This window comes from Topomyia yanbarensis, chromosome 2, assembly GCF_030247195.1.
Source record: "Topomyia yanbarensis strain Yona2022 chromosome 2, ASM3024719v1, whole genome shotgun sequence".
NCBI classification, from domain to species: domain Eukaryota; kingdom Metazoa; phylum Arthropoda; class Insecta; order Diptera; family Culicidae; genus Topomyia; species Topomyia yanbarensis.
In genome coordinates, this window is record NC_080671.1 from 243,097,710 (window position 1) to 243,116,678 (window position 18,969).

At 47.4% G+C, this 18,969-nt stretch overlaps 1 protein-coding gene across 1 annotated transcript; it reads left to right on the forward strand.

Annotated features, from left to right (window-relative positions):
- Nucleotides 1–1,385: 1,385 nt before the first annotated feature.
- LOC131680175 (uncharacterized) lies at nucleotides 1,386–3,188 on the forward strand. Its single transcript, XM_058960895.1, has one exon. It carries the CDS (start codon nucleotides 1,386–1,388, stop codon nucleotides 3,186–3,188), a length of 1,803 nt encoding a protein of 600 aa, XP_058816878.1.
- Nucleotides 3,189–18,969: the final 15,781 nt, after the last annotated feature.

The window sequence follows — 18,969 nt, forward strand, 5'->3', positions numbered from 1 at the left end:
CTACCACAGCAAATGACGGTGGTATCAATATACATTCCTCCCAGTACCCAACAGTGCCAAGAAAAACTATGTGACCTCCTCGAACAGCTCCCACGTCCTATGTTAGTGCTAGGTGACTTCAATGCTCATCACATATGCTGGGGATCCAACAAATCGTCCGCACTAGGTCAATTCATCGCAGAAAAAACGTTGGAAGAACACCTAGTTATACTTAACAATGGGTCGCATACACGAGTCGACCCAGCCACCGGTGCTACTTCAGCTATCGACCTGTCAATCTGCTCCGTTACTGTGGCCTCGAAATTCACCTGGCGAACGCTTCCAGATACCTATAACAGTGACCACCTGCCAATAACCGTTTCCATCCCCGGGTTCTCACATGTTCCAACAAAAAGGCGACAATGGATTTATGACCAAGCGGACTGGACAGCTTACGAACGATTGACCGCCAACGCCATACAACCGGGCGTCGAAATGTCAATCGACCGTTTTGTCGATCATTTGATCACTGCAGCAAACACTGCAATACCCAGAAGCAGCGGAAAGGTCGGACCTAAGGCAGTTCCTTGGTGGTGTCCGGAGGTAAAAGCAGCCATAAAAAGTCGAAGAAAAGCATATCCCCAAACTCCACTGCATCGGAAATGTGGCAGCCAGTGAACGCATTAAGAGGAAAACGTCAGCATCGCCCAGCCGTCATTAAACGTTCAGCTGGCTACACGGATAATGCAGAAGAAGTGGCTGAAGAACTAGCAGAGCATTACAGCGCAATATCGGCAACATCCAGCTACCCTCCTTCGTTTCAAATTGAGAAGGAAAAGGCCGAACGAAACCGTTTCAACTTTTCACCCGAGACCGACGGCATCTATAACTCCGACTTCAGTTTGAATGAGCTTGTATGGGCGCTCGACAGAGGACGAAGTAATTCTACAGGTCCGGATTCAGTCGGCTATCCAATGCTACAACGACTACCATTGTCGGTGAAAACTGCTTTATTGGAGCTTTTCAACAGGGTTTGGCGCAGTGGCGTATTTCCATCCTGTTGGCGAACTGGAATTATTGTGCCAATCCCAAAGCCGAATTCGAGCGACACAGGTCCATCTGCTTTCCGACCGATCACGTTAACAAGCTGTATGGCGAAGGTATTCGAGCGGATGGTGAATCGACGGTTAACTACCGAGCTTGAATCGAACGGGCGGCTAGACACTCGACAACATGCCTTCAGATCCGGCCGAGGTACTGACACATATTTTGCGGAGTTGGAGAGGACATTACCCGACCGTGACGAGCACTGTCTGATAGCATCGCTTGACTTGGCTAAGGCGTACGACACCACTTGGAGATACGGCATCCTGCGAACATTACGAAAGTGGCAGATACGCGGAAACATGATAAACATGCTCACTAGCTTTCTTTCAGAGCGAACGTTCCAGGTAAACGTCGATGGGCATTTATCGCGCAAGCTGCCGCTGGAAAATGGTGTACCACAGGGTTCTGTGCTCTCAGTTACCCTATTCCTCGTAGCAATCCAACCTATCTTCCGGGTGGTTCCGAATACCGTGACAGTGCTATTGTACGCCGACGACATCCTTCTTGTAGTGCGGGGCAAAAAAGAACAACCACTCTATCGGAAACTACAGTCAGCAGTAAAAGCCGTTCATAGATGGGCGAAAAGTGTTGGATTCACGATATCAGCAACAAAATCCAGCATCTTTTACTGTAGCCTGAATGCCCGCCGTGAGCCCACGCAATCCATCAGGATAGATACAGTAGCTATACCATCACAAAATCAACTGAAAACCCTCGGTATCACTCTCGACAGATCGCTGAACTTCAAAGCACATTGCAAGCTAACGAAGAAGGCATGTGAATCCAGGCTGCGTATCCTGAAAATGATCGGAGCAAAGCTACCACGTGGTCAACGGACTTCTTTGTTACAAATCGGCTCCGCCATAGTCACTTCGCGACTATTGTATGGGATGGGACTCGTTAGTCGGGGCGGAGATGTCGTCACCAAAACTCTCGCGCCCCCCTACAACAGAATGGTAAGATTTGCATCTGGTGCATTCGTTACAAGTCCGATCTTAGCCATCATGGCCGAAGCAGGCACCTTACCATTTGATCTCCTCGTTCTCCAAAGCATAACCCGATTGTCCATCCGTTTGTTGGAAAAAAGCAGAGATAATGCGGATCTCCCACTAGTACGTCGAGCTTCCGAAGAACTGTCAGAGGTGATCGGAATGCCCTTACCAAATATTTGTACTCGAACGCGACTAGCCACCCGAAAGTGGTACGAGCCCAAGCCCCACGTCGTGTGGGATATCAAAAGAAGTGTGAATGCCGGAGATCCCTCTGAGGTGGTCCGTCCTGTCGTTCAGGAGCTCCTGAATGCTCGCTTCAGCAACTCAACGGTTGTGTATACTGACGGATCGAAAGACGACGACGCAGTAGGCGCGGGAATGTTGGGAGAACATCTCCAGCAGTCGACTGGTCTTCCGCCACAGTGCAGCGTGTTCTCAGCCGAGGCGTTTGCAATTAAAACAGCGGTAACTTCGTACTACACTTCCAACGATCTGCTAATAATGACAGACTCAGCCAGTTGTTTATCGGCAATTGAAGCTGGCACGTCCCAGCATCCGTGGATCCAGGAGATTGAAACCATGATACGACATCGTCCAATCAATCTGTGCTGGATTCCAGGACACGCTGGAATTCGCGGGAATGAAGAGGCAGACCGCCTCGCAGGAGAAGCCAGGGGTAATGCCCCTTTGCAAATAGCCATTCCGGGAGCAGACGCCAACAATCAGGCAAAATCAGCTATCCGAAATCACTGGTACCGTCGATGGTCTGCATCCACTGAAGTGAAGCTTCGCGAAATAAAATTCGATACGGTAAAGTGGACTGACCGCGAGAGTTCGGCTGATCAACGAGTGCTCACCCGGTTGCGAATAGGGCATACCCGATTGACGCACGACTTCCTTCTGAAGAGAGAAACCCCACCAGTTTGCGACTGCTGCGGGGTAACCGTAGATGTACGTCATATAATTCTTCAGTGCCGAAAACACGACGATGCTAGAAGGATGCACAACATCGATTCGACCAGCCTGCGAGTGGCTCTAGGCAACGACGGGGACACCGAAGACAAACTGCTAAGTTTCCTCAAGGAAACTAATTTATACAAACGAATATAAAAATACTGAATTGTAAATTATTATGAGATGTTAATACGAGTATAGAAACCAATTTTCTTCCGACACGAATGCACCCTTAGGTGTAAAGTGTCGTTAATAAACAACAACAACAACAACAACAACAACAACAACAACAACAACAACAACATTATTATTATTATTATTATTATTCTTATTATTATTATTATTATTATTATTATTATTATTATTATTATTATTATTATTATTATTATTATTATTATTATTATTATTATTATTATTATTATTATTATTATTATTATTATTATTATTATTATTATTATTATTATTATTATTATTATTATTATTATTATTATTATTATTATTATTATTATTATTATTATTATTATTATTATTATTATTATTCATCTGAGTTGGAAACACCGTTCCGTACGGTATCAACAACGCGCATACGGGAATTAAACACAGTGTTTTTTCAGTGTTTTTCGCGCTATCCGCGGTCTAGTTGCTGACAAATAGCTGAGTGAAGTGATTCTCCAGTGATTAAAGTTGAAAGAATTGTGAAAATCGGTGAAGAAACGGCTAAATTAAGTGGTTTTTAGTTTTTACCCACGCGGTACTAAGGCATAAATAAACAGCCATCGCAGTGCTACCTACTGGGCCGACCGGCCCGTGTCATTCACTCGCTGTGGATGCCGGTCGCGTGTGTGACGGTGTGCTGAACGGGGGATATTTTTGAAGCCGTAAAAAAGTGAAAAGTTTTTAAAAAATATTGATTTTTTTTTTACGTTGGATTTGGTGGTATTTGAGATACCAATACAGTGTGTATCAATATTAGTACGGTACAGTGCGTGTCAAAAGTGTTGGAACGGCACAAAAATCAAAATCGTCAAAGTGCGTTTTTCTTGCTTGTATTACTATCTAGTGGCTGCGTAGAAGCTAGTAAGCGAGCAGATTCATCACTGCGCACCTACAGTGTGTCCCAAAATTGTGGGAACACTCGTAAACCGTCGACGTTGAGGGGGCAATTAAGGTAGGATCTTTCTTTTTTTTGCCTTTTTGTCTATTTGGGGGTGGTATCGGGTGACCGTGCCAAAGAGTATTTTCCAACGTCTGGTGGTGTAATCCAAGATGGCGGCCGCTAGTAGCGGTGATCCGGGTGGGTCGAGAACGAGAAGACTACCAGAGTACATGGACCCAACGAACAAATTTGGTGAACTGACATTCCTGCAGCTGACAGGTAAAGACGGTGTACCATTGCCAAGAAACCCGTTTATCATTGGGAAATCGGTTGAGGTTGCCGCTGGAGGTCCAATTGAAGGTGCGAATACCGAAGCTCAGGGGACACGGTATACCCTTCGAGTTCGGAACCCAGCCCAAGTTGCCAAACTTATGAAAATGACCAAGCTCATGGACGGTACTGATGTTGTGGTTGAATCCCATCCGAATCTGAACGTAAGCAGATGCGTAATTTCCTGCTACGATCTGATTCACTTGGAAGAAAAGGAAGTCTTACAAGAAATTCTAAGCCAGGGAGTGATTCGTGTGCAGCGAATTACACGTAAAGAAGCCGAAAACAGAGTGAATACGCCAGCACTCATCTTGACTTTCTGCAAGACCACATACCCGGAATACATGAAGATCGGTTTGCTTCGCGTCCCAACTCGCCCGTACTTCCCAAACCCGATGCTCTGCTATGGTTGCTTTAAATACGGCCATACGCGTGTTCGCTGTCCTGGCCCGCAACGTTGTCCTAACTGCTCTGGAGAACATCAAAGCGAAGAAAAATGTCGAGCACCCCAGTTTTGTCTAAATTGTAAAGGAGATCACCAACCAACAAGCCGCCAATGTCCAAATTACAAAAAGGAAGTAGAGGTTATAAAAATAAAAATCCGCGACAATTTGACATTCCCGGAAGCGCGCAAACGAGCTGAACAGCAAAATCTAGGAAGTTACGCCCAGGCTGCAGCGCAATCAAATGAGATCCTGAATAAATTGAAAGAACTGGAGCAGACAATGAAGAAGAAGGATGAGCAGATCGTTAAGCTTCTGGCAGAGAACAAACGCAAGGACGAGAAAATTGAGCAAATGATGGCGTACATCAAACAACATTCCGCCAGCCAAGAAAAACCACAGCACAGTAAAGAACAAAAACCAACGAATCAGACTGCCGGGCCAATAACACGATCCAGGAACAACTCACCAGCGATAAATACGGACTCAAAACGAGGAAGACCACAGAAACAACAAACCCCGTTCAGCAAACCAACGGCAACCTCACCGGATAACCTAAGCCCACCACCAAAAAAAACCGCTGCCACTACCACCAACGAAACTATGGAATATTCAGACGATGAAATTGAGATTACCGAGACGCATCCTAGCCAGCCTCTTCGATGATTCTCATTTTCATCAACGTTTGGATACCAACGACAACCCACGCACGAATACTGACCACGAGATAGATCGGTTTGGAAGAGAGGAAAGTGTAGTACTCCTTCCAACGCAAGCACAGCAGGATGAAGGAACTATCCGGGCCGTCATACCCCAACCCGTTGATAGTGAATTCACCTCTGTGGCCGATAGGAACACCGATTTCACCACTACAGCTTGTAAACCAGCAGACCAAAAACCCACGATCGACGAACAGAAGGAGATCAGCAGAACTACACAAAGTCTATCCCCAGTGCCGACCGCAGTCGGTGTTCGTGAGCATAATAGTGTAGTTTGTACGACAGCGGTTGGCACTGTGGGGCTGGACCTTCCTCAGGTCAGTTCCGAAATTGTCAATCCCCTTGCAGGTACTGCTTGTTCTGATGTTCTTCCAGGTTTGACTGACAACATCGACGACACGCTCCTTCCACATCACCACACGCTGTCGCCCGGAGAAGGTCCATCGAGATATTCGTTTCGGGATGGAACAGCTGCCAACACAACAGTAGCGTCGAAGCAAACATCGAAAACTACACAAAGTCTTTCCCCAGTGCCGGTCGCTGTCGGCAATTCTGGAAGTAATCGTGTAGTAGTTTCGACAGCGGCTGGCACTGTGGGGCTAGACGTCCCACAGGTCAGTCCTATTCCACCTCGCTTACGAACGGATTCTGTTGCGTTTTATCCTGTTACAGATGTGAACAGCACGAATCGAACGAGTAACCGGTTTGGGGAAGAAGAGAAGAAAGTAGCTTCCCCACTTCATCATGAAGGGATCGACCGGGGGGAAGAGGACTGTCCCTACCTCCCGGATATACAGTCCTCGCAATTCTCCTCCTGGCTTTCCGCCGGTGAAGGCACATCACAACAGCAGTTCCAGAACACCGATCTCCCAACCACGTCGAGGAACCCTGTCGGCGAGCCAATACGATCTCGTAGACGTTCGCCATCAACATCGTCGTCGTCAGCGACAATCACCACTCGCAACAGCAAAAGTTTCGCACTGCAGTGGAACATTCGGGGTCTGCGCTGCAATATCAGTGACCTTAAGCAGCTGATCGCCCAATACGAACCGAGCTTGATAGCGTTACAAGAAACAAAGCTGGACAACCGAGTGATCTCAGCAGATTTCATCGGTAACAACTACACTCTACTACTTGAGACTGGGAGTCGCCGATACTGGCAACAAGGGGTAGGGCTCGCCATTCGGGATGGTGTACCCTTCGAGAGACTTGAGGTCGGTGGCAATATTCAAGCAATCGCTGTTCGGATACAACTGCCACATCAAATGACGGTGGTGTCGATCTACGTCCCTCCCAGTACTCAACAATGTCAAGAGCAGCTGGGAGAATTCTTTGAGCAGCTCCCACGTCCGGTACTTGTACTGGGCGACTTCAACGCGCACCATATCTGCTGGGGTTCCAATAAATCTACTGCACTAGGCTACTTTATCGCCGAGAAAACATTGTCGGAAAGACTAGTCATTCTCAACGACGGATCACATACCCGGATTGATCCAGCTACCGGTGTCACTTCAGCTATTGACCTCTCTATCTGTTCTGAAACTGTAGCCTCGAAATTTATTTGGCGAACTCTCCCGGACACCCATAATAGTGACCATTTTCCAATTCTCGTTTCCACTCCCGGACTGTCACATACTCCAACGAAAAGACAGAAATGGATCTACGACCAAGCGGATTGGACAACTTTCGAACATCTAACCGCCAGCGCTATTCGACCGGGTGCCGAAATATCAATTGACTGTTTCGTTGACCGTTTGATTAAAGCAGCAAACACTGCGATACCCCGCACAACCGGTAGAGTCGGTCCAAAAGCGGTTCCGTGGTGGTGTCCGGAGGTTAAAGCGGCCATCAAAACGAGAAGAAAAACACTGAGAGCACTAAGGCGTATTCAAGCAGAAGACCCACGGAAAGCCGATGCACTAAAACACTTCCAAGAGGCGCGTGTAGCTGCACGAAAGTCGATCCATGATGCCAAACAGCGATCATGGGAGGAATTCGTCACGAAGATATCTCCGAGTTCCACTGCGACGGAGATGTGGCAGACAGTGAACAGGTTGAGAGGGAAACGTCAGCATCGACCAACTGTCATCAAGCGATCTAGCGGCTACACGGATAAGGCTGAAGAAGTAGCTGAAGAACTGGCACAACATTACAGCGAACGATCCGCCACCTCCAGCTACTCGCCATTGTTCCAAAGAGAGAAGGAAAAGGCCGAACGAAACCGCGTGAATTTCTCGCCAGATACCGACGATACTTACAACACAGACTTCACTCTGAACGAGCTGCTTTGGGCACTCGATAGAGGACGAAGTGGCTCTTCAGGCCCGGACTGCATCGGTTATCCAATGCTTCAGCGACTGCCGTTGTCGGTGAAAACTGCCATGTTGGAACTATTCAATAGAATATGGCGTAGTGGCGTGTTTCCACCCTGTTGGCGAACTGGAATCATCGTACCAATTCCAAAGTCAAACTCGAATGACGCGGGTCCAGCTGCATTCCGTCCAATAACCCTAACGAGCTGTATGGCGAAGGTTTTCGAGCGAATAGTCAACCGACGGCTGACCACCGAACTAGAGGCGAACGGGCATCTCGACAAACGACAACATGCCTTCAGGTCCGGTCGGGGCACTGACACATATTTTGCGGAGTTGGAGAGGTCATTACCCGACCGTGACGAGCACTGTCTGATAGCGTCGCTTGACTTGTCCAAGGCTTACGATACCACGTGGAGGTATGGCATACTACGAACACTAAAGAAATGGCACATACGCGGTAGAATGATCAACGTGTTGAACAGCTTCCTGACAGAAAGATCGTTCCAGGTTAATGTAGAGGGTTACTTATCGCCAGCGCATCCGCTGGAAAACGGTGTGCCACAAGGCTCAGTGCTCTCGGTTACGCTGTTTCTCGTGGCCATTCAACCCATCTTTCGCGTGGTTCCGAACACTGTGAAGATCTTGTTGTACGCCGACGACATCCTACTCGTAGTTTGGGGGAAGAAAGACCAGCCGCTTTATCGAAAGCTTCAGTCAGCAGTAAAAGCCGTCCATGAATGGGCAAGAAGTGTTGGATTTACGATATCTGCAACAAAATCCAGCACCTTCTATTGTAGCCCTAATGCCCGTCGTGCACCCAGTCAAGCAATCACGATAGATCGAGTTGCTATACCGACAGAAACACGCCTGAAAATTCTCGGCGTTACCCTCGATCGATCACTCAACTTCGCAGCGCACTGCAAATTGACGAAGAAGGCATGCGAATCTAGGCTGCGCATCCTGAAGATGGTCGGTGCCAAACTTCCCCGTGGTCAACGCTCATCTTTACTGCGAATTGGATCCGCAATTATTACTTCGCGACTTTTGTACGGTATAGGAATCGTTAGTAGGGGTGGAGATGCTGTCATCAAAACCCTGGCACCCGCATACAACAAGATGATCAGATATGCATCTGGAGCATACGTCACCAGTCCGATCATAGCCATTATGGCTGAAGCAGGTACTCTACCGTTAGATCTTCTCATTCTCCAAACTGTAGCCCAATTAGCCATCAGAATGTTGGGAAACAGCAGGGAGAATGCTGACCTTCCCCTGGTTTGCCGAGCTTCCGAACGTTTGACAGAAATAGTCGGAACTGCTCTCCCAAACATCTACACCCGAACGCGACTATCTGATCGAAAGTGGTACGACCGCACACCCCAGATCCTTTGGGAAATCAAGAAGCGCGTAAAAGCTGGAGACCCCTCGGGTATTGTTCGTCCAGTTGTTCAAGAGCTCCTGACAAATCATCTCAGCCGTTCAACAATCGTCTACACAGATGGCTCGAAAGACGATACCGCAGTAGGCGCCGGAGTTTTTGGAGAACACTTCCAACAGTCACTTGGTCTTCCACAGCAATGCAGTGTCTTCTCGGCAGAGGCATTCGCAATAAAAACAGCGCTAACAACATTCAACACGGTCAGCGACTTAGTAATAATGTCCGATTCGGCCAGCTGTTTATCGGCAATCGAAGCCGGCACATCCCAGCACCCGTGGATCCAGGAAATTGAAAACCTGCTACGAAATCGTTCAATCAAGCTTTGCTGGATTCCAGGTCACGCTGGCATCCGTGGCAACGAGGAGGCAGACAGACTCGCTGGAGAAGCGAGGAACATTGCTCCGTTAGCTATATCTGTTCCGGGGGCAGACGCCGTCAAGCATATAAAAACAGCTATCCGAAACCAATGGTACCGTCGGTGGTCAGCGTCCACTGAAGTAAAACTTCGTGAAGTTAAATTCGACACAGTGAAGTGGACTGACCGCGAGAATTCGGCCGAACAGCGAGTTCTTACCCGGCTTCGAATAGGGCATACTCGGCTAACACACGACTTTCTGCTAAAGAAAACTTCACCACCAGTGTGCGATTGCTGTGGGATCGTTGTAGATGTCCGCCATGTGATCCTCCACTGCAGAAAGTACGACGACGTTAGAAGGAAGCACGACATCGAGTCGACTAGTCTGCGAGCGGCTCTGCGCAACGACAGGAAAAATGAGGAGAGTATGATAAAATTCCTCAGGGAAACTAACTTGTTTAAAATGTTATAACTTTATACTTTGAATTGTAAATGATAACTGACAACTGCATTGAAAATTTTTTCAGGTTAAATATTTTTCTTTCGACACGAATGCACCACTTCTTGGTGTAAAGTGTCGTTAATAAACAACAACAACAATTATTATTATTATTATTATTATTATTATTATTATTATTATTATTATTATTATTATTATTATTATTATTATTATTATTATTATTATTATTATTATTATTATTATTATTATTATTATTATTATTATTATTATTATTATTATTCATTCATCTGAGTTGGAAACACCGTTCCGTACGGTACATCCTGAGTTGGAAATACCGTGCCGTACGGTATCAACAACGCACATACGGGAATTAAACACAGTGTTTTTTCAGTGTTTTTCGCGCTATCCGCGGTCTAGTTGCTGACAAATAGCTGAGTGAAGTGGTATTTGAGATACCAATACAGTGTGTATCAATATTAGTACGGTACAGTGCGTGTCAAAAGTGTTGGAACGGCACAAAAATCAAAATCGTCAAGGTGCGTTTTTCTTGCTCGTATTACTATCTAGTGGCTGCGTAGAAGCTAGTAAGCGAGCAGATTCATCACTGCGCACCTACAGTGTGTCCCAAAATTGTGGGAACACTTGTAAACCGTCAACGTTGAGGGGGTAATTAAGGTAGGATCTTTCTTTTTTTGCCTTTTTGTCTATTTGGGGGTGGTATCGGGTGACCGTGCCAAAGAGTATTTTCCAACGTCTGGTGGTGTAATCCAATATGGCGGCCGCTAGTAGCGGTGATCCGGGTGGGTCGAGAACGAGAAGACTACCAGAGTACATGGACCCAACGAAAAATTTGGTGAACTGACATTCCTGCAGCTGACAGGTAAAGACGGTGTACCATTGCCAAGAAACCCGTTTATCATTGGGAAATCGGTTGAGGTTGCCGCTGGAGGTCCAGTTGAAGGTGCGAATACCGAAGCTCAAGGGACACGGTATACCCTTCGAGTTCGGAACCCAGCCCAGGTTTGCTTCGCGTCCCAACTCGCCCGTACTTCCCAAACCCGATGCTCTGCTATGGTTGCTTTAAATACGGCCATACGCGTGTTCGCTGTCCTGGCACGCAACGTTGTCCTAACTGCTCTGGAGAACATCAAAGCGAAGAAAAATGTCGAGCACCCCAGTTTTGTCTAAATTGTAAAGGAGATCACCAACCAACAAGCCGCCAATGTCCAAATTACAAAAAGGAAGTAGAGGTCATAAAAATAAAAATCCGCGACAATTTGACATTCCCGGAAGCGCGCAAACGAGCTGAACAGCAAAATCTAGGAAGTTACGCCCAGGCCGCAGTGCAATCAAATGAGATCCTGAATAAATTGAAAGAACTGGAGCAGACAATGAAGAAGAAGGATGAGCAGATCGTTAAGCTTCTGGCAGAGAACAAACGCAAGGACGAGAAAATTGATCAAATGATGGCGTACAACAAACAACATTCCGCCAGCCAAGAAAAACCACAGCACAGTAAAGAACAAAAACCAACGAATCAGACTGCCGGGCCAATAACACGATCCAGGAACAACTCACCAGTGATAAATGCGGACTCAAAACGAGAAGGACCACAGAAACAACAAACCCCGTTCAGCAAACCAACGACAACCTCACCGGATAACCTAAGCCCACCACCAAAAAGAACCGCTGCCACTACCACCAACGAAACTATGGAATATTCAGACGATGAAATTGAGATTACCGAGACGCATCCTAGCCAGCCTCTTCGATGATTCTCATTTTCATCAACGTTTGGATACCAACGACAACCCACGCACGAATACTGACCACGAGATAGATCGGTTTGGAAGCGAGGAAAGTGTAGTACTCCTTCCAACGCAAGCACAGCAGGATGAAGGAACTATCCGGGCCGTCATACCCCAACCCGTTGATAGTGAATTCACCTCTGTGGCCGATAGGAACACCGATTTCACCACTACAGCTTGTAAACCAGCAGACCAAAAACCCACGATCGACGAACAGAAGGAGATCAGCAGAACTACACAAAGTCTATCCCCAGTGCCGACCGCAGTCGGTGTTTGTGAGCATAATAGTGTAGTTTGTACGACAGCGGTTGGCACTGTGGGGCTGGACCTTCCTCAGGTCAGTTCCGAAATTGTCAATCCCCTTGCAGGTACTGCTTGTTCTGATGTTCTTCCAGGTTTGACTGACAACATCGACGACACGCTCCTTCCACATCACCACTCGCTGTCGCCCGGAGAAGGTCCATCGAGATATTCGTTTCGGGATGGAACAGCTGCCAACACAACAGTAGCGTCGAAACAAACAACGAAAACTACACAAAGTCTTTCCCCAGTGCCGGTCGCTGTCGGCAATTCTGGAAGTAATCGTGTAGCAGTTTCGACAGCGGCTGGCACTGTGGGGCTAGACGTCCCACAGGTCAGTCCTATTCCACCTCGCTCACGAATGGATTCTGTTGCGGTTTATCCCGTTACAGATGTGACCAGCACGCATCGAACGAATAACCGGTTTGGGGAAGAAGAGAAGAAAGTAGCTTCCCCACTTCATCACGAAGGGATCGACCGGGGGGAAGAGGACTGTCCCTACCTCCCGGATATACAGTCCTCGCAATTCTCCTCCTGGCTTTCCGCCGGTGAAGGCACATCACAACAGCAGCTCCAGAACACCGATCTACCGACCACGTCGAGGAACCCTATCGGCGAGCCAATACGATCTCGTAGACGTTCGCCATCAACATCGTCTTCGTCAGCGACAATCACCACTCGTAATAGCAAAAGTTTCGCACTGCAGTGGAACATTCGGGGTCTGCGCTCCAATATCAGTGACCTTAAGCAGCTGATCGCCCAATACGAGCCGAGCTTGATAGCGTTACAAGAAACAAAGCTGGACAACTGAGTGATCTCAGCAGATTTCGTCGGTAACAACTACACTCTACTACTTGAGACTGGGAGTCGCCGATACTGGCAACAAGGGGTAGGGCTCGCCATTCGGGATGGTGTACCCTTCGAGAGACTTGAGGTCGGTGGCAATATTCAAGCAATCGCTGTTCGGATACAACTGCCACATCAAATGACGGTGGTGTCGATTTACGTCCCTCCCAGTACTCAACAATGTCAAGAGCAGCTGGGAGAATTCTTTGAGCAGCTCCCACGTCCGGTGCTTGTACTGGGCGACTTCAACGCGCACCATATCTACTGGGGTTCCAATAAATCTACTGCACTAGGCTACTTTATCGCCGAGAAAACATTGTCGGAAAGACTAGTCATTCTCAACGACGGATCACGTACCCGGATTGATCCAGCTACCGGTGTCACTTCAGCTATTGACCTCTCTATCTGTTCTGAAACTGTAGCCTCGAAATTTATTTGGCGAACTCTCCCGGACACCCATAATAGTGACCATTTTCCAATTCTCGTTTCCACTCCCGGACTGTCACATACTGCAACGAAAAGACAGAAATGGATCTACGACCAAGCGGATTGGACAACTTACGAACGTCGAACCGCCAGCGCTATTCGACCGGGTGCCGAAATATCAATTGACTGTTTCGTTGACCGTTTGATTAAAGCAGCAAACACTGCGATACCCCGCACAACCGGTAGAGTCGGTCCAAAAGCGGTTCCGTGGTGGTGTCCGGAGGTTAAAGCGGCCATCAAAACGAGAAGAAAAACACTGAGAGCACTAAGGCGTATTCAAGCAGAAGACCCACGGAAAGCCGATGCACTAAAACACTTCCAAGAGGCGCGTGCAGCTGCACGAAAGTCGATCCATGATGCCAAACAGCGATCGTGGGAGGAATTCGTCACGAGGATATCTCCGAGTTCCGGAGTTTGAGAGGTCATTACCCGACCGTGACGAGCACTGTCTGATAGCGTCGCTTGACTTGTCCAAGGCTTACGATAACACGTGGAGGTATGGCATACTACGAACACTAAAGAAATGGCACATACGCGGTAGAATGATCAACGTGTTGAACAGCTTCCTGACAGAGAGATCGTTCCAGGTTAATGTAGAGGGTTACTTATCGCCCGCGCATCCGCTGGAAAACGGTGTGCCACAAGGCTCAGTGCTCTCGGTTACGCTGTTTCTCGTGGCCATTCAACCCATCTTTCGCGTGGTTCCGAACACTGTGAAGATCTTGTTGTACGCCGACGATATCCTACTCGTAGTTTGGGGGAAGAAAGACCAGCCGCTTTATCGAAAGCTTCAGTCAGCAGTAAAAGCCGTCCATGAATGGGCAAGAAGTGTTGGATTTACTATATCTGCAACAAAATCCAGCATCTTCTATTGTAGCCCTAATGCCCGTCGTGCACCCAGTCAAGCAATCACGATAGATCGAGTTGCTATACCGACAGAAACACGCCTGAAAATTCTCGTCGTTACCCTCGATCGATCACTCAACTTCGCAGCGCACTGTAAATTGACGAAGAAGGCATGCGAATCTAGGCTGCGCATCCTGAAGCTAATCGGTGCCAAACTTCCCCGTGGTCAACGCTCATCTTTACTGCAAATTGGATCCGCAATTATTACTTCGCGACTTTTGTATGGCATAGGAATCGTTAGTAGGGGTGGAGATGCTGTCATCAAAACCCTGGCACCCGCATACAACAAGATGATCAGATATGCATCTGGAGCATACGTCACCAGTCCGATCATAGCCATTATGGCTGAAGCAGGTACTCTACCGTTAGATCTTCTCATTCTCCAAACTGTAGCCCAATTAGCCATCAGAATGTTGGGAAACAGCAGGGAGAATGCTGACCTTCCCCTGGTTTGCCGAGCTTCCGAACGTTTGACAGAAATAGTCGGAACTCCTCTCCCAAACATCTACACCCGAACGCGACTATCTGATCGAAAGTGGTACGACCGCACACCCCAGATCCTTTGGGAAATCAAGAAGCGCGTAAAAGCTGGAGACCCCTCGGGTATTGTTCGTCCAGTTGTTCAAGAGCTCCTGACAAATCATCTCAGCCGTTCAACAATCGTCTACACAGATGGCTCGAAAGACGATACCGCAGTAGGCGCCGGAGTTTTTGGAGAACACTTCCAACAGTCACTTGGTCTTCCACAGCAATGCAGTGTCTTCTCGTCAGAGGCATTCGCAATAAAAACAGCGCTAACAATATTCAACACGGTCAGCGACGTAGTAATAATGTCCGATTCGGCCAGCTGTTTATCGGCAATCGAAGCCGGCACATCCCAGCACCCGTGGATCCAGGAAATTGAAAACCTGCTACGAAATCGTTCAATCAAGCTTTGCTGGATTCCACGCTGGCATCCGTGGCAACGAGGAGGCAGACAGACTCGCTGGAGAAGCGAGGAACATTGCTCCATTAGCTATATCTGTTCCGGGGGCAGACGCCGTCAAGCACTGAAGTAAAACTTCGCGAAGTTAAATTCGACACAGTGAAGTGGACTGACCGCGAGAATTCGGCCGAACAGCGAGTTCTTACCCGGCTTCGAATAGGGCATACCCGGCTAACACACGACTTTCTGCTAAAGAAAACTTTACCACCAGTGTGCGACTGCTGTGGGATCGTTGTAGATGTCCGCCATGTGATCCTCCACTGCAGAAAGTACGACGACGTTAAAAGGAAGCACGACATTGAGTCGACTAGTCTGCGAGCGGCTCTGCGCAACGACAGGAAAAATGAGGAGAGTATAGTAAAATTCCTTAAGGAAACTAACCTATTTAAATTGCTATAAATGTATATTTTGATTTGTAACTGCATAACTGATAACTGCATTGTAAAATTAACAGGTAAAATATTTTCTTCCGACACGAATGCACCCTTCCTTGGTGTAAAGTGTCGTTAATAAACAACAACAACAACGTACGGTACATACAACGCGCATTCGTAAATTTTAATACCGTGTTTTTCGCGATAACCGCGGTCCAATTTACGACAAATAGACGAGTGAAGTGGTTCTCTAGTGGTGAACAGTGAAAGATTGACGTAAATCGGTGAAGAAACGGCTGAAAAAAGTGAATTTTTAGTTTTGCCCACGCGGTGCTATAGGTAAACAAACAGCCATCGCTGTGCCTACCCACGTGGCTGTAGATGCCAGTCGTGAGAGTGACGGTGCCCTGAACGGGAGATATTATTGAAGACGTAAAAAACGTGAAAAGTTTTGGAAAATTTGGAAAAAAATTTTTGACTTGTTATTTGGTGGTAGTTGAGTATAATACAGTGCGTATTGAAAAATTTGGACGTTACAGTGCGTGCCAAAAAAGTTGGAACAATAAAAAAGGCGGAATCCATTAAGTGCGTTTTTTCTTGGCGAAATTCATTCAGTTCGCTTCTCTTAGCTGTGTAGAAGTGGAAAACAAGCAGTAGCGACACTGCTTACCTACAGTGTGTCCCAAAAGATCTTTCCTTTTCTTTACCTTTTTTGTCCATTTGGGGTTGGTATCGGGTGACCGTGCCACATAGCAGTTTCCAACGTCTGGTGGTGTGATCCAAGATGGCGGCCGCTAGTAGCGGTGACCCGGGAGGGTCAAGCAAAAGAAGATTACCGGAGTATATGGACCCGACGAATAAATTCGGCGAATTGACGTTTCTGCAGCTGACAGGTAAAGACGGTGTACCTTTGCCAAGAAACCCGTTTATCATTGGAAAATCGGTTGAGGTTGCCGCTGGTGGTCCAATCGAAGGTGCGAATACCGAAGCTCAAGGGACACGGTATACCCTTCGAGTTCGGAACCCCGCCCAAGTTGCTAAGTTGCAGAAAATGAACCAGCTCATTGACGGCACTGAAGTAGTGGTTGAAGCCCATCCGAATCTGAACGTAAGCAGATGCGTAATTTCCTGCTACGATCTGATTCATATGGAAGAGAAGGATGTTTTACAGGAAATCATAAGCCAGGGAGTGATTCGTGTACAGCGAATTACACGAAAGGAAGCCGAGAATAGAGTAAATACGCCAGCGCTAATATTGACCTTCTGCAAGACCACATACCCGGAATACATAAAGATCGGTTTGCTTCACGTTCCTACTCGCCCATACTTCCCGAACCCGATGCTTTGTTATGGATGCTTTAACTACGGCCATACACGCGTTCGATGTCCTGGTCCCCAGCGATGTTGTAACTGCTCGAAAGATAAACACGGCGAAGATAAATGCAAAGAAACGGCGTACTGTCGGAATTGTGAAGGCGATCACCAACCAACTAGCCGCGAATGTCCTGTTTATAAAAAAGAAATGGAGGTCATAAAAATAAAAGTACGCGACAATCTAACATTTTCGGAAGCACGCAAACGAGCGGAACATCTAAGTAAAGGCAGCTATGCTCAGGCCACAGCACAACCGAATGAGATCCTTAGCAAGCTGAAAGAGTTGGAACTGGCAATGAAGAAGAAGGACGAAACGATCGCAATACTTCTGGCGGAGACCAAACGAAAAGACGAAAAAATCGAGCAAATGTTGGCGTACATCCATCAGATGAAACAACAGTCCGCCAGCCAAGAAAAACCACAACACAACAAAGAACAGAAGCAAACGAGCCAACCAATCGGGCCTGTAACGAGATCCAGGAATAGTTCACCAGCGATAAATACGGATTCAAAACGAGGAAGACCACAGAAACAACACACGCCGTTCAGCAAACCAACGACAACCTCACCGGATAACTTAAGCCCACCACCAAAAAGAACCGCTGCCACTACCACCAACGAAACGATGGAATATTCAGACGATGAAATTGAGATTACCGAGACGCCTCCTAGCCAGCCTCTTCGATAATTCTCATTTTCATCAACGTTTGGATACCAACGACAACCCACGCACGAATACTGACCACGAGATAGATCGGTTTTGGAAGAGAGGAATGTGTAGTACTCCTTCCAACGCAAGCACAGCAGGATGAAGGAACTATCCGGGCCGTCATACCCCAACCCGTTGATAGTGAATTCACCTCTGTGGCCGACAGGAACACCGATTTCACCACTACAACTTGCGAACCAGTAAACAAAAGAATCCCGAGCGACGAACCGAAGGAGATCAGCAAAACTACACGAAGCCTTTCTCCAGTGCCGACTGCAGTCGGTGTTTTTAAACATGATAGTGTAGTTTGTACGACAGCGGTTGGCACTGCGGGGCTAGACCCTCCACAGGTCAGTTCTGACTTTGCCAAACCTATTACGGATACTGCTGCGCTAAATTCCTTTACAGAGTTGACTAACATCACCGTACCCATACATCTCTGGAACCAACCATTGCTTTCACCTGGAGAAGGCATATCTACAGGAATGTTCCACGTTGGCTCAGCAACTCTAGCGTCGAAGCAGCAATCAACGAAAACTACACGAAGTCCTTCCCCAGTGCCGATCGCAGTCGGTGTTTTTGAACATGATAGTGTAGTTTGTACGACAGCGGTTAGCACTGTGGGGCTGGACCTATCTCAGGTTAGTTCCAAGTCTGCTAACCCTTTCACAGATACTGCTGCGCTAAACGTTTTTACAGATCCGGTTGGCAACACTGTTCTTGCTGAACCTTGGCACCAACCGCTGCTTTCACCCGGAGAAGGCACATCGACAAGACTATACCACAACGAATCAGCAACCCGATCGTCGAAGAAGCAATCCACTAAAACTACACAAAGTCTTTCCCCAGTGCCGGTCGCTGTCGGTAGTTCTGGAAGTAATCGTGTAGTTGTTTCGACAGCGGCTGTGGGGCTAGACGTCCCACAGGTCAGTCCAATATCGCTTCATCTACGCGCACATACTGCGGCGGCTTCCTCTATTGCAGATGTAATCA